A 12,704-nucleotide genomic window follows, 5' to 3' on the forward strand; every position below is an offset into this window, starting at 1 on the left:
GAGCATGCGGCTCTCGATCTTGGGAGTCATGAGTCCGATCCCCATGTGTGGAGTAGTTTACTTAAAAAAGAATTTTTTTTTTAAAAGTTCAGATATGTTGTATGTCCTAGAGACCACCAGCTCCAGGAACATGTCTTATAGATCGTCCATATCCAAGTTGCAATAGGAATTTTGGTGTCAGGCCACTGGATTGAATATCTGTGAGTTTTTTTAGGGGTTTATTAAAATGATATGTGATAGCAAATCCCCTGAGTTTGTTTTACTCCTTTTAGCAAATATCCATGCCTGCATACTATGTGCCAGGAACTTAGCTAGCTTGGCACTAGACATGGGGTGGGGTTTTCTCCTGCTCTGATGGTAATAAAGTTAAGGGCCCAGGATGGGGATGACTTTGATGGCGAATGAATGGATACAGGATTTTGGAATTTTATTAAACCACACAAAATGAACACTTGATCAGAACCTAATTTTCAGAATAAAGACAATGTTTTATTATATTATAGTTTGATTAACAAGTAGCTTATCTGACTGGATCATTCTTTTAAAGATCTGATGAAAACTTAGTGAGTGGAAAGTCGGCATTATATCATCTCTACCATTATGATCTCTTGAAAGAGAACAAAAGGAAGAACACTGTCGTCTCTCCCAGTTTCCTATAACTCAGCAAGACCGGAAACATAAAATTCCTGCTACAGCAAGAAGGGAGTTTGATTTTTTTTTTCTGGATGAAGATGAAGGAGTTAGACGTTTCTGTACCCCCATCCCACCAGCCCTTCCTCTGGTATTTATCCCCAGATATTCTCATGGGATATATCAAAGTGTATTCTCTGCACATCCTTTAAACACTGCCCCACCAATCTTTAGGCTTTTTCCTTACCTCCCTACATGTCTAATACCTTCTAACTAGTCTCACCACCTCTGGTGTCCCACGTCTCTGAACCAGCTTTGATAATGCGGCTGACATATGTGATATCGTTTCTCTGTTTATAAACCCACTAATGTTTCCCATTCACTTCCAGAATTAAATCTCCTTCATAAGAACACAGATACCTGTACTCTTCTCCTGGATAACTTTACATATTCCTTTGATACATAATATACTACCATCCTTTATTTCTGAAGGCAAATTTAATAATCTCAGGCATCTAAGATTCTAGGCCGAATGCGAGGGCCCTTGTTTAAAGAGTTCACATCTTGGAATTATAGGGCACAGTACAGTTCCAAGTCCTGTTCTTTTTTTTTTTTTTTTTAAGATTTTATTTATTTGAGAAGGAGAGAGAGCGCATGTGTGCTCACATGAGCAAGGGAAGGGGCAAAGAGAGAGGGAGAAGACGACTCCCCGCTGAGCAGGGAGCCCGATGTGGGACTCGATCCCAGGACCCAGAGATCATGACCCGAGCTGAAGGCAGACGCTTAACCAACAGAGCCACCCAGGCGTCCTTTTGTAATAGATTTCTATCCCTTCCTAAAAAGAACCCCGTATTTCAACTTCTCTAATAACCCTGGATTTGATGCTCACACGAAAATGACATTTTTTAGGACAAAGTGATAAAAAGCAAATTAGCTTTAAGATTTAGAGCCTGCTTTGGTTTATGAAATCTACCATAGTACAGGAGGATTAAGGAAATATCTTGCTTTTCAGTTTCTAGCTTAGGCCCTGACAGAGGACCAGTGACCTCAGAGAACCATTTCAGTAGAAGTCAAGAGAGACAATACTGCTGTATCCTTCCCTACCCCCGTAAGAATATCTCAGTTCTCTGTACTGTTGTACGTATTCCCCTTTTCTCTCTTATATAATAGATAAACATAGATTTTTAGTTTACATTAGTTATTATGTCTGTCCAAATAGTTCCTTTTGTGAAGCCAGATAGGCTTTACTTAGGGGCTTTCTCAAGTTTTATTTATTTATTTATTTATTTATTTATTTATTTATTTATTTATTTATTTATTTATTTTTATCATTTCTCTTTGGAGGCAAACCTATGTGGCAATTTCAGAAACTGCGTAGGAATATCAAGAGATAAAAGTTCCCTCTTCCTTCTCGTGCTCTCTGTCTCTCATTCTCTCTCTCAAATGAATAAATAAAATCTTAAAAAAAAAAAGTTTGTGGGTTTTTTTGAACCATATCTTTTTTTTCCTAGGAATTTTTCTGGCCTTGCAGCCAGTTTATTCTCAACTAAGTCATATATTTTTTTAAGATTTTATTTATTTATTTGAGAGAGAGAATGAGAGATAGAGAGCACGAGAGGGAAGAGGGTCAGAGGGAGAAGCAGACTCCCCGCTGAGCAGGGAGCCCGATGCGGGACTCGATCCCGGGACTCCAGGATCACGACCCGAGCCGAAGGCAGTCGCTTAACCAACTGAGCCACCCAGGCGCCCGACTAAGTCATATTTTTAAGTTAAGAGCTAAGACCTTAGTATTAAAACCAAGGTTATAGCTATGTAGCAAACCGGTAACGTCTTTTCAGTTTAACTTTCCTCACCCTTGTGTTCTTGTTTGCACAGTCCCGGCATCTTTGATACTTTCTCTTAGAGATGTGCTCTCACATTGGGAAAGGGGATAGATAAACTCAGGCAAATGGTCTCATGCTACTGGAGATGCTTTTTCTGTCCTTGTTGTTGATGTCGTCATTATCATCATCATCACTTGAGGCCTAGAATCTCCTACTCAGGAGAAAAAGTTTGGCTTTCTCAGCCAAGGGTAAATAATAGTAATTCCTTGGAGACAAGGAAAGACATGTATTACCGAATGATCTTTAGCAGTAATCTTATTCTGACCTTGGAAGCAATCATGATTAGAATATAGGTCACAGTCTTGAATGTACTTTAAATCAGGTGGTGCAGTTATGATAGTAATGATAATGGAGGAGGCAGTATTTGACCCACTAGTATTTGATTATTACTATTATTATTATTAAAGGTCTTATTTATTTATTTGACAGAGCGAGAGAGCACAAGCAGGGGGAGCAGTAGAAGGAGAGGGAAAAGCAGGCTCCCCGCTGAGCAGGGAGCCAATGTGGGGCTCGATCCCAGGACCCTGGGATCGTGACCTGAGCCAAAGGCAGATGCTTAACCAACTGAGCCACCCAGGCGCCCCAGTATTTGATTATTATTGCAAATCTAGTAATCCAATGGAGATTTCAATGTCATTTTTTTAAAGATTATTTATTTATTTGGGGCGCTTCCTGCTTCAACATATTTTAGCCCAAGCAAAGATTTTATTTTAAAATTTGCTCAAGGTCAGGGGCATAAAATAGCAGAGGCACATTTCACATTAATTAAGATTCTTTGTGGGGGGAAGATTTCCTCTTTGATATTCATGTTTCTCTTTTTCTTCTGTTAGTACTGCTTGCCCTCAACACCACCACCAAAAAGCATTTGAGAAGCAATTCCAAATAAATTAATATTATAAAGTGCTTTGAGCCTAGGGAGAACTGAATATGAGTATGGTATATCATAGGTAACTATGCAAATTTAGGGTATTATGAACCCGATATAAATGTAAACACTAAAAGCCTGATTAGAACATAAGGATTTAAAATATCCATGAGGAATGGATCCATGTTCCAGCCAACTTGGTATTTGCCTCTAACAGAAGTACCTTAAAAATGTAGCAGAGTCTGCTTGCCTGTCCTGCTATCAGTAGTAAAAGATAAGGGATGCTTGTTCCAAATCTTGGGTTTCCTTGACCATAATGTATCTATTGTTCATTCACTTAAACTTTAAAAAAAATTTTTTTAAATATTTTATTTATTTGAGAGAGAGAGAATGAGAGAGAGCATGAGAGGGAAGAGGGTCAGAGGGAGAAGCAGACTCCCCGCTGAGCAGGGAGCCCAATGTGGGACTCGATCCCAGGACTCCAGGATCATGACCTGAGCCGAAGGCAGTCGTTTAACCAACTGAGCCACCCAGGTGCCCAAACTTTTAAAAATTTGTAAGCAACTTAGGACTAAATCCCTATTAGTATGGTAACAAATTTCAGTTTTTACTGGTAATTAGTATTTTTACATGATCATTAGTATTTCATTTTATTTGTCTAAGTTTACAGTAATGTTCAAGCTCCTACAGGGATTTTGCAGTTCTCATATTCTACAGTGTTTTGAATCATCTATGTTAAACTTATTTATACTTTTATGATAAAGTTTTATTATTTCGTCTTCATCATTTTTAAATAGAACTTAGATTTTATTAGCCCTGTCTCATTACACAGGTTACTTAAGAGGCATACACTGTGTTCTCCAGTATCAGTATGATAAAAACATTCTACTATAACAAAGTACCTTTTTTCAAAACCTTCAACAAGTTTATTTTGGCCTCTCATTATTCATGAAAGATAGGTAAAAACAGTTATATATGTTCTTATTCTATGGCAGAGAGGAATTCCTTTAGTTAGTTTGTTTTGTTTTTACTCTCTATTGAGTTAATTGCTGTTAAAGTTTGGACTCATTCTTTCCAAGGAGCTAGAATCTTCCCCACTCTCCAGTATCTAAATGTATAAGCTTCTGACCTTCTATTCCTCCCGTCTCTCTGCAGCCCTATGTGTCATTGTCTCAGCAGATGGCACCACCTAGTCCAAGCAACAGTACCCCGAACAGCAGCAGTGGGAGCAATGGAAATGACCAGTTGAGCAAAACCAACCTCTATATCCGGGGATTGCAACCAGGCACTACTGACCAGGATCTTGTCAAATTGTGCCAGTCGTAAGTTGGGGAACATGTGGGTAGGCTTTGAGGGCCAGTATGGATTTGGTGATACTGGCTTCTTGCCAGATACTCGTGTCCTGAAATGCAGTCCAGTTTGTCACAAGATTTCTTAGCAGCCCCTCTTAAAGAAATTCTACCTGCTACTAATATATAAAACCTTTGTATGTTTCTCTGAGGAAAGTCAGGATGGGGCTGGCCTTTGAAGCCTAATATGTGACTGTTTCCACTGTGCTCCCAGAACTTATGGTCTTTGTGGGAAGATACCTGTCCTTACACCTCAAATAGCAGTGCTCAATGTCCTGGGATGCTTGAGTGGCTTAGTCATTTGAGCGTCTGCCTTCGGCTCGGGTCATGATCCCAGGGTCCTGGGATCGAGCCCTGCATCGGGCTCCCTGCTCAGCGGGGAGCCTGCTCCTCCCTCTGCCTGCTGTTCCCCCTGCTTGTGCTCTCTCTCTCTCTCTCTGACAAATAAATAAATAAAATCTAAAAAAAAAATAAATAAAAAGAAAGAAAGAAACGCTCAATGTCCCTAACAATACTGATTAGAAGGCAGTGGGAGCCGGCAGTAGGGATAGAAGAAAGTGGAACTAGCTAATCGAATTGTACACTGAGGAGAGTTTTTGCTGATGCAGATAATCCCAGTGACCCGGAGGAGCTCTCAAATTAGTGGATGAAGGAGAAGGTGGAGAAAGAGGCTGTCACTCTGCATCTACCCCCTACAGACCTTTCGGGGTTCTTCACAGATTTGTCATGAGGTTGACATAACTACCATGGAATTAGCTCCTTTGGGAATGCTGGGAAAATTGCAAGAGTCCAAAGATGCCAGCTCAGTTCTGTTTGGCAGAAATATATGGGTTTCAAATGATATATTTGGGGGAATAGTTAGAGGAAGAAGTCTGGGGGTGGGAAGGGGGAAAATTGTTTGGGTAAGTGAATGGTAGAAAGAAATAGAAATATTAACCTTAGACTGTGTAATTACCATCTTTTAAAACTTTTTATTGATATATAACATATAGAAAAGTGCACAAATCGTAAATATATACATAGCAGTGACTTCACAAAGTGAACATACCCTCGTAACAGTCCCTTGTGACCAGGTCAAGAAATAGAACATTACCAGCTCTTCTGAAGCCCACCTCTCAGTTTCTATCCCTCCTGCCCCCAACCAATCTACCGTTTGGATTCTAAATAATCAGTTGGTGTGGTTTGTTTGAACTTCATGTAAAGACAATACTAGAGCATACATGCCCTTCTATGTCTGGCTTCTTTTGCTCTTTTTGTTTGTTTGTTTGTTATTTGTAAGATTTCTCTATATTGTTGCATGTAGCAAAACTTTGTTTATTCTTATTGCTTTATAGAATTCCTTCATAGGAATATACCATAGTTTATTTACCCATTCTACTGTTGCTGGACATTTGAATTGTTTCCAGTTTGTGACTATTATGAATATGAATTGTGCTGCCATGAACTTGTTCACGGCTTCTGGTGCATATGTGTACACATTTATGTTGGGTATATACCTAGGAGTAAAATTGCGGAGTCACGGGATGCACATATGTTCAGCTTTTGTAGATACTAAATGATTTTCTGAAGTGTTTAAACTAATCCAAACTCCCACAAGAGTATATGTAAATTCCAGCTGTTCCAAATCCTGGAAAGGCAGAACATTCTGCCCCCAAAATGTAGTTGTAGAAGTCATCAGAGATATTTTATAAGTCCCTTATTCTTCTGAGGTTTGGTACATTTTTGCTAGCACTGGGCTGCATAAACTCAGTTTCTAAAGGCTAGGCATACGTGTAAAACTCGCCTTGCTAGAAAAGTATTTAAATGGAAGTGAGGGGACTTAGTCTAGGACTAGTAATTTTTGAGGGGAATGGGAATTGGCAGAAATGTTGATTTATGAAGGAAAAGACTATCATATCAGGCTAGTTCTTTGATTTCTGTACCCTCTGTTTCTTGTCCTAAATATAATGTGCTATAAAAATCCTCTCAGTCCACAAGACAGACAAAAACTCAGTTCTACTTCACCATACTTTTATTTATTTTTTAAGATTTTATTTATTTATTTGACCGAGAGAGACACAGTGAGAGAAGGAACACAAGCAGGGGGAGTGGGAGAGGGAGAAGCAGACCTCCCGTGGAGCAGGGAGCCCCCCAGGACCCTGGGATCATGACCTGAGCCGAAGGCAGACGCTTAACGACTGAGCCACCCAGGCGCCCCAACATCACTATGCTTTTAGACTTTCATTTTGCTCTCCCCAACATTTGCCTTACCTTAGTGTCTGAAGGGATGAGAGTACTCAGGGTCATGATATGGGCTAGAACCAAGGAGCCTGATAGGGGACTATGGAGGAGTAGAAATGAGGCAGGGAAAGACTAGGTGCTAGATGAATTATGACAAAAAAGGAGGCTGAGAAGAGCAGATGGCTGGAACCCTTATGGATGCTGTGAGCTGGGAGTTAACTTTCTAGGAAGGGTGTTTACCATGCCTAGAGGGACCTCCTGTTTTTGTCCCAATTGTGTCTCAGGTTGTAGGGGACGTGAATGTTGCCGGATGCCAACCCCTGCTGGGCAGGCAGGAGAGGCCTGGAGTCTGAGACTGGAACCCCTGACTGTCTGGAGGGGCTCCTTCCTCTTAGGAGGAAGGAGCAGCAGCCAGCTGTTGCCAGCTGCAGTGGAAGCTCTGGGCTCTAAGTCTTGGCCCACTCAGACCCTGGGGCCTTGCTAAGGATGGCGGCATATATGTCCTCCCGCTGGTCTCATGCATCCCTTCCCTTGCCTGCATCTGGGAAAGAATCCAAATAGGGCTAGGAGCGCCACATTCATCCCCACTGCCATTATAATGTGTTCTTTTCCCAACCTCCAGACCACTGCTTGGCTTATTCTGTCTAATCCATTAGGTGACAGAAGCCCCACCAAAAAAGTCAGTGAGAGGCTGCCAAGGAGCAAAACAAATATATCAATCATCATAATGTTCTTTAGGGATAGGGGGATCCCCCACAATACTTGTTTGGGGTATTGGCCTCGTGTTTAGTCCCTGCCAACTGTTTTCAGTTAAATCCTGTACTTCTGATTCTGTTAGTGATTTCTGTTCTCCTGTATCTTTAATAATTTCACCTTCCTAGAGTGGAATAATTTCACCTTCCTAGAGACTTCTTTCTGGTGGAACACTTCTAGTATAGTCCTGCCCTGTGGTACTGCACTGCTCAAGTTCGGGGAACTCCACATGTCTCTGCTGCCAAAGTATAATTTTCAAAAAGTTGAAAAACATGACTCCTACAAAGATAGGTAAACACATGCTCAGGGTTTATTTCATTCATGAATAAGGGAACCAACAGAATGGTAAAATGGGTTCAAAGAGCATTTGAGGGACTGAATGTAGGTACTGAAGAAAGAGTGTTGGAATAAGATTGCTAGGTTATAAACAAAACTGGTTCATATCCTATGGGACATTATAAAACAGAAACCTTTGGGATTCTCTTCCCTACTGGACAGAAATTATTGGCATTGGGACACTGGGTGGCTCAGTCGGTTGATCATGTGACTCTTGATTTTGGCTCAGGTCATGGTCTTGGGGTCATGGGATCAAGCCCCACGTTGGGCTCTGTGCTCACCATGGAGTCTCCTGTCCCCTGTCCCTCTGCTACCCCCCCAAATAAATAAAGAAAATCTTTGTTAAAAACTAAAAAAAAAGAAATTTGCATTTCTACTGGACAAAATCTACAAGCTAATACCTATCTTTGCAAGGTCTGGACTCTAATCAGTAGTAAATAGTAAGTCAAACAAAGAAACATCCCCCTAGATAATGAAATATATTTCAAATGGGCCTTTTAGACAGAGTTCCAGAACAACACCGAAAGGATATGCAGTCTTCATTTTGTCTTATTGTCACGTTTTGGGTAATTTTCCTAACACTGTTGTTGCACCTGGTCTTATACCCATTCATTTCCCTAACATGCTCAGGTCTTGACAGTGAGAAATAGAAGTCTTAGAATAAAGCAAAGCAGGAGAGAGAACGGCTTGCATTAAGGTTGAGGTTCCTTGAATATAATAATAATAATAGCAGTTAAGAACTTCCAAGTGTTTACCATGTGGTAGACATTAGTGCATATTCATATTCATGAATTCATTTCATATTCCCAACAATCCGGTCTCCACGGATGATGAGACTGAGGCCCCGGAAGGTTAAATGACTTGTCCAAGATGGCGGATAGCTACAAAGTGGCGGAACCAGGGTTTGAACAGATGCAGTTTTGTTCAGGTTAACCTTCGCCTGGGGTGGGGAACAGGGTGTCAGAGAAGAGAAACGTCTATAGGTTTTTCCTAGGAGGAATGGTGTTTCTCCAAAAGAAGGTAAGTAATTATTAAGGATTATAGTCAGTCTGCAAGGAATCCAGCCAGAGCTCTGCCCGTACACACTCTGCTATGTGGACATCACCAAGCTGCTTTCCCAGAAGACAGTAGTCTCTTTCCAACTCATATCTGAGCCTTAGGTGGGGAAGAAGAGAGAAATGTGTTGATATTATAAGGACTACAGTTACCTTATTTCTTGTAGGCACCTTTGGAGAATGGGTTTGTATGATAAGCATGACATTTGAAATTCATTTCTTCTTGTTTTTATTAAGGTTTGAGTGGGAACAGTTGTGAAGAAAGGGCATAGATTCATCCAGATGTCCTGTTCCAAATTCCTGCCCCCACATTATCACTTTGCATTTTCTTTTCCCTCAGATATGGCAAGATTGTCTCCACTAAGGCCATCCTGGACAAGAGCACGAACAAATGCAAAGGTGAGAGAGCAGCTGTCTTTGGTGATGGAGCGTGAGTGCGAGTGAGGCTGCCCCTTGCCCCTGCTCTTCTCTGCGCTGTGCTCCTAGGACCAAGTGAGGGGAGGAGTCTCTTAAGGCTTTCAGGCTTAAAAGACTAGTAGATATTTAGATTGTTTGGTGACCAGACAGCTAGAGCTGAAAATGCTATCTTGGGGACCCAAGGCTAGAAGCCTGCAGGGTGCCTGTGAGTCCCTTGAGCTTACTCTGTACTTCATGTTTCCATGAAGATTCCCCAGATCGGAGGGTGGGTATGGGTAGGTAAGCTTATTTCTACTTAGTAAAGCCTTGTAAAAGCTTGTGGTGGTGACAGTGGTGGGGTGACCTGGTGGGTATTCCTTTGTAAGGATGAATAGCTTTGTTGAGATTTCGAGCAGCTCTAGGTGGGGATGAAGAGTGGAAGGAGGGAAAGGACCATCTGTTGGGGTGGGGTGGGGCTTCTCGTAGGCGGCTGGCTATCTGCAGTGGAGAGGCCCTATACCCTACATGCCTAGCGTTCCTGGGATGTGGCTAGAAAACAGAAAAGAGTTCTGTTAGGGGTGGGGGCTGCGGACTGTTAAAAGAGCCTAGTTTCTGAAACCTCCAATTTCTTAGTGGGGACGGAAAAAGGCAAGAACACCATAAAGACATCATTGCCCTTGGCATTCTTAGCTGTAAATAGACCAAATCTCATGGGGTTTGAAGAGCACACGGATAACCACCTGAAACCTCTTAATTTCTCTCTCTCCCTGCCACTTCTGTTCCATGGATCATAACTCTTCCTCTGTCTCCTGAAAAGCCTGGGCCTCCTACCTCCCTTACACCCCCACCTCCCAGTGATGCTGTTTCCCTGTTCCAGGCTATGGCTTTGTGGACTTCGACAGTCCTTCAGCCGCACAGAAAGCTGTCACGGCACTGAAGGCCAGTGGAGTGCAGGCACAGATGGCAAAGGTAAGGCTTCTGCCCCGTGTCTGTTCCTCAGAGGGCTGGTGGTTAGCACCACAGGGTGAGTTCTAAGGCTTCCTTCCAGAGGGTTTAAGGCCATGAACCTGATGGGCAAGGGCTATCTGCAGCACTTTTTGACTATCTGGCCAAAGACAGGCTGGGTCCCATGGAGTACCCCTTGGCTACTAGAGGGAGGTGGTCTTCAAAATCTGTGGCAGGTAGCTCTGGAGACTCTGTTCCTCTCATCAAGTATTATAATGTAATCAGGTGAGAGGGTCAAGAGGCTTCCCTTTCTCTTTGTTTCCCCATTTCCACCCTGGCCCTACTTCCCTACCAAGCAGCTTGTGGTAGTTTTGCAACATTCTCCGAAGCAGCGAGTTGTCAGCTCAGAAGTTCAGAGCCTTGCTCTGTACCTCCCCATGCTGTTCTCCCTTGGTGCGTGTTTGGGGGATAGGGGAGGTAGGGTAGGAGAGTTGCTAGGGGTGGGGGAGAGGGAAGCCACAGCAAGGAAGGAAACTGTCCCTCCTTGTCACATCTCCCTGCAGCTTTTATTTTAATCCAACTTACTAGAAAACTCGAGGCTTTTCTATCCCTTTTTTTCTGTGGGATTGCCCCCTTGCCTTCTTGAAGTCCTTGTGAATACTCTGTAGAGCTGATGAGGCAGGCCTGCCGGTCCCCCTGCGCTGTCTGGTGGAAGAGAGACAAAGCCCTGAGGGGTTGAAGTTGCTGGTGACCCAGTGTCTAGGGCAGTGACTGCTTCAATTCTTAAAAATACAGCTCTGGGAAGTTACTGCCATTTTGCACCTTCTGCCCCCTGGAGGGGCTCTTCCACCTCCTCTTGCCGGAGAAGAGCCCCTCTGACAACGGAGTTTAGGAGCTTTCAGAGTTCCTATGAGACTAGAGCTCTCCGGGCCTCATGGTGACCCAGTGACTCGCCATCAGGGCCCTAGCACAGCCCCCAGCACATCGCCTTCCCTTTCCCCCTTCTCCCCCTTCCTGCTCTCTCTCCACTGGGGAGTGAACAGGCATTCCTACTCCGAGGGTTCTGCGGTGGCCGGAAGAGGAGGGAGGGGACTTACTTAAAACAGCGAGCAGGGGAGCTCGTCCTGAGAATCCAGCCCGGCAATAGGCTGTTGGCCACGAGGGAGGAGCGCTGCTCTGCCTCGTTCTTAAAGAGACAGCCAAAATGTCATCAGTGGGCTTGTAAAGTACTAGAAATAGTAAGTCTGCCTTTTTTTTTTTTTTTTTTTTTTGGCTGGACTCAACATACAATCCATGGGAGCGGGACTAGGTGTTATAAATAGTTAAGATTCCCTTTGTTTATGTGGGCCCCTTCCTACTGTGTCTTTTCTGAGATGTCATTCTGTGATAAGGGCTGAGGGGGGGAAGGGATAAGAGATGTGAGCTTCATTTCCTCCCTTTTTTCCCACAGCAACAGGAACAGGACCCCACAAATTTATACATATCAAACCTTCCACTCTCCATGGATGAGCAAGAACTAGAGGGGATGCTGAAGCCTTTTGGCCAGGTTATCTCCACTCGAATCCTCCGAGACACCAGTGGGACCAGCAGAGGTGTTGGCTTTGCAAGGTGAGGGATGCCAGAATGGGAAATGATGAGGTTAATGAAGAATGTCCCTTAGAAGGTCACCAAAAAAGTCTTTGCCCCCCTCCCTCAAGGGACCAGACTCTTGGCCTGAAGTACTTGACAGTGAATCAGAAGTTCATTTAAACTATAGGTCACAGTACTTAAATACCCATTTGCCCTCAAAATCTTTATCCTTTCCCCACTATTTCTTGCTACTCTAGCATTTGTTCTTTTGATCCAGACCCAAGCAGAATAAAATAATTCTGTATCCTTTTATATAGATAATGAAACCAGAGTCTCCACTGTGAAGTGATTTGCCCAGGGTCCCCTAGCAGTGGGTGGTAGAACAGCACCCCAATCCTTCTGGCTTCAAGATCAGTGGGATGAAGTAGATGTGTTCTTCCTTTTCAGTTCTGTTGAGAGACTTAGATTCTGGAACCAACCCTGCCACTGACTGCCCCTGTGATATCAGACCTTTCTGAGCCTTGGTTTACTCTGTGAAGTGGAAAGTGATTTAGATGAGTGATTTTCTTCAGGTGTTCTCTAGAGCTGTGGTGTTCTCCAGGGTGCCCTCTTCTGAGCCTAGGTGTCATTGTAGAGCTTTGGCCTCTTCCAGCCCACTGAAGAAATGGTTCTGCTTTCATTTTAAGGTTTTGTTTGAGGGGCA

The 12,704-nt window shown here is 43.1% G+C and overlaps 1 protein-coding gene across 2 annotated transcripts in view; it reads left to right on the top strand.

The window, feature by feature from the left end:
- RBMS2 (RNA binding motif single stranded interacting protein 2) overlaps window positions 1-12,704 on the top strand; it is a 65,307-nt gene that overhangs the window by 37,346 nt on the left and 15,257 nt on the right. For both annotated transcript variants that reach the window (XM_028110918.2, XM_028110919.2), the window contains 4 exons: window positions 4,534-4,700; window positions 9,432-9,490; window positions 10,365-10,456; window positions 11,883-12,040. In XM_028110918.2, the coding sequence (XP_027966719.1) occupies window positions 4,534-4,700; window positions 9,432-9,490; window positions 10,365-10,456; window positions 11,883-12,040 (476 nt within the window). The remainder of the gene's footprint in view (window positions 1-4,533; window positions 4,701-9,431; window positions 9,491-10,364; window positions 10,457-11,882; window positions 12,041-12,704) is intronic.

The sequence above is a fragment of the Eumetopias jubatus genome, unplaced genomic scaffold (genome assembly GCF_037043125.1).
Source record: "Eumetopias jubatus isolate StellerSeaLion01/CBP00866 unplaced genomic scaffold, mEumJub1_p1.0 scaffold_8, whole genome shotgun sequence".
Lineage (NCBI taxonomy): Eukaryota > Metazoa > Chordata > Mammalia > Carnivora > Otariidae > Eumetopias > Eumetopias jubatus.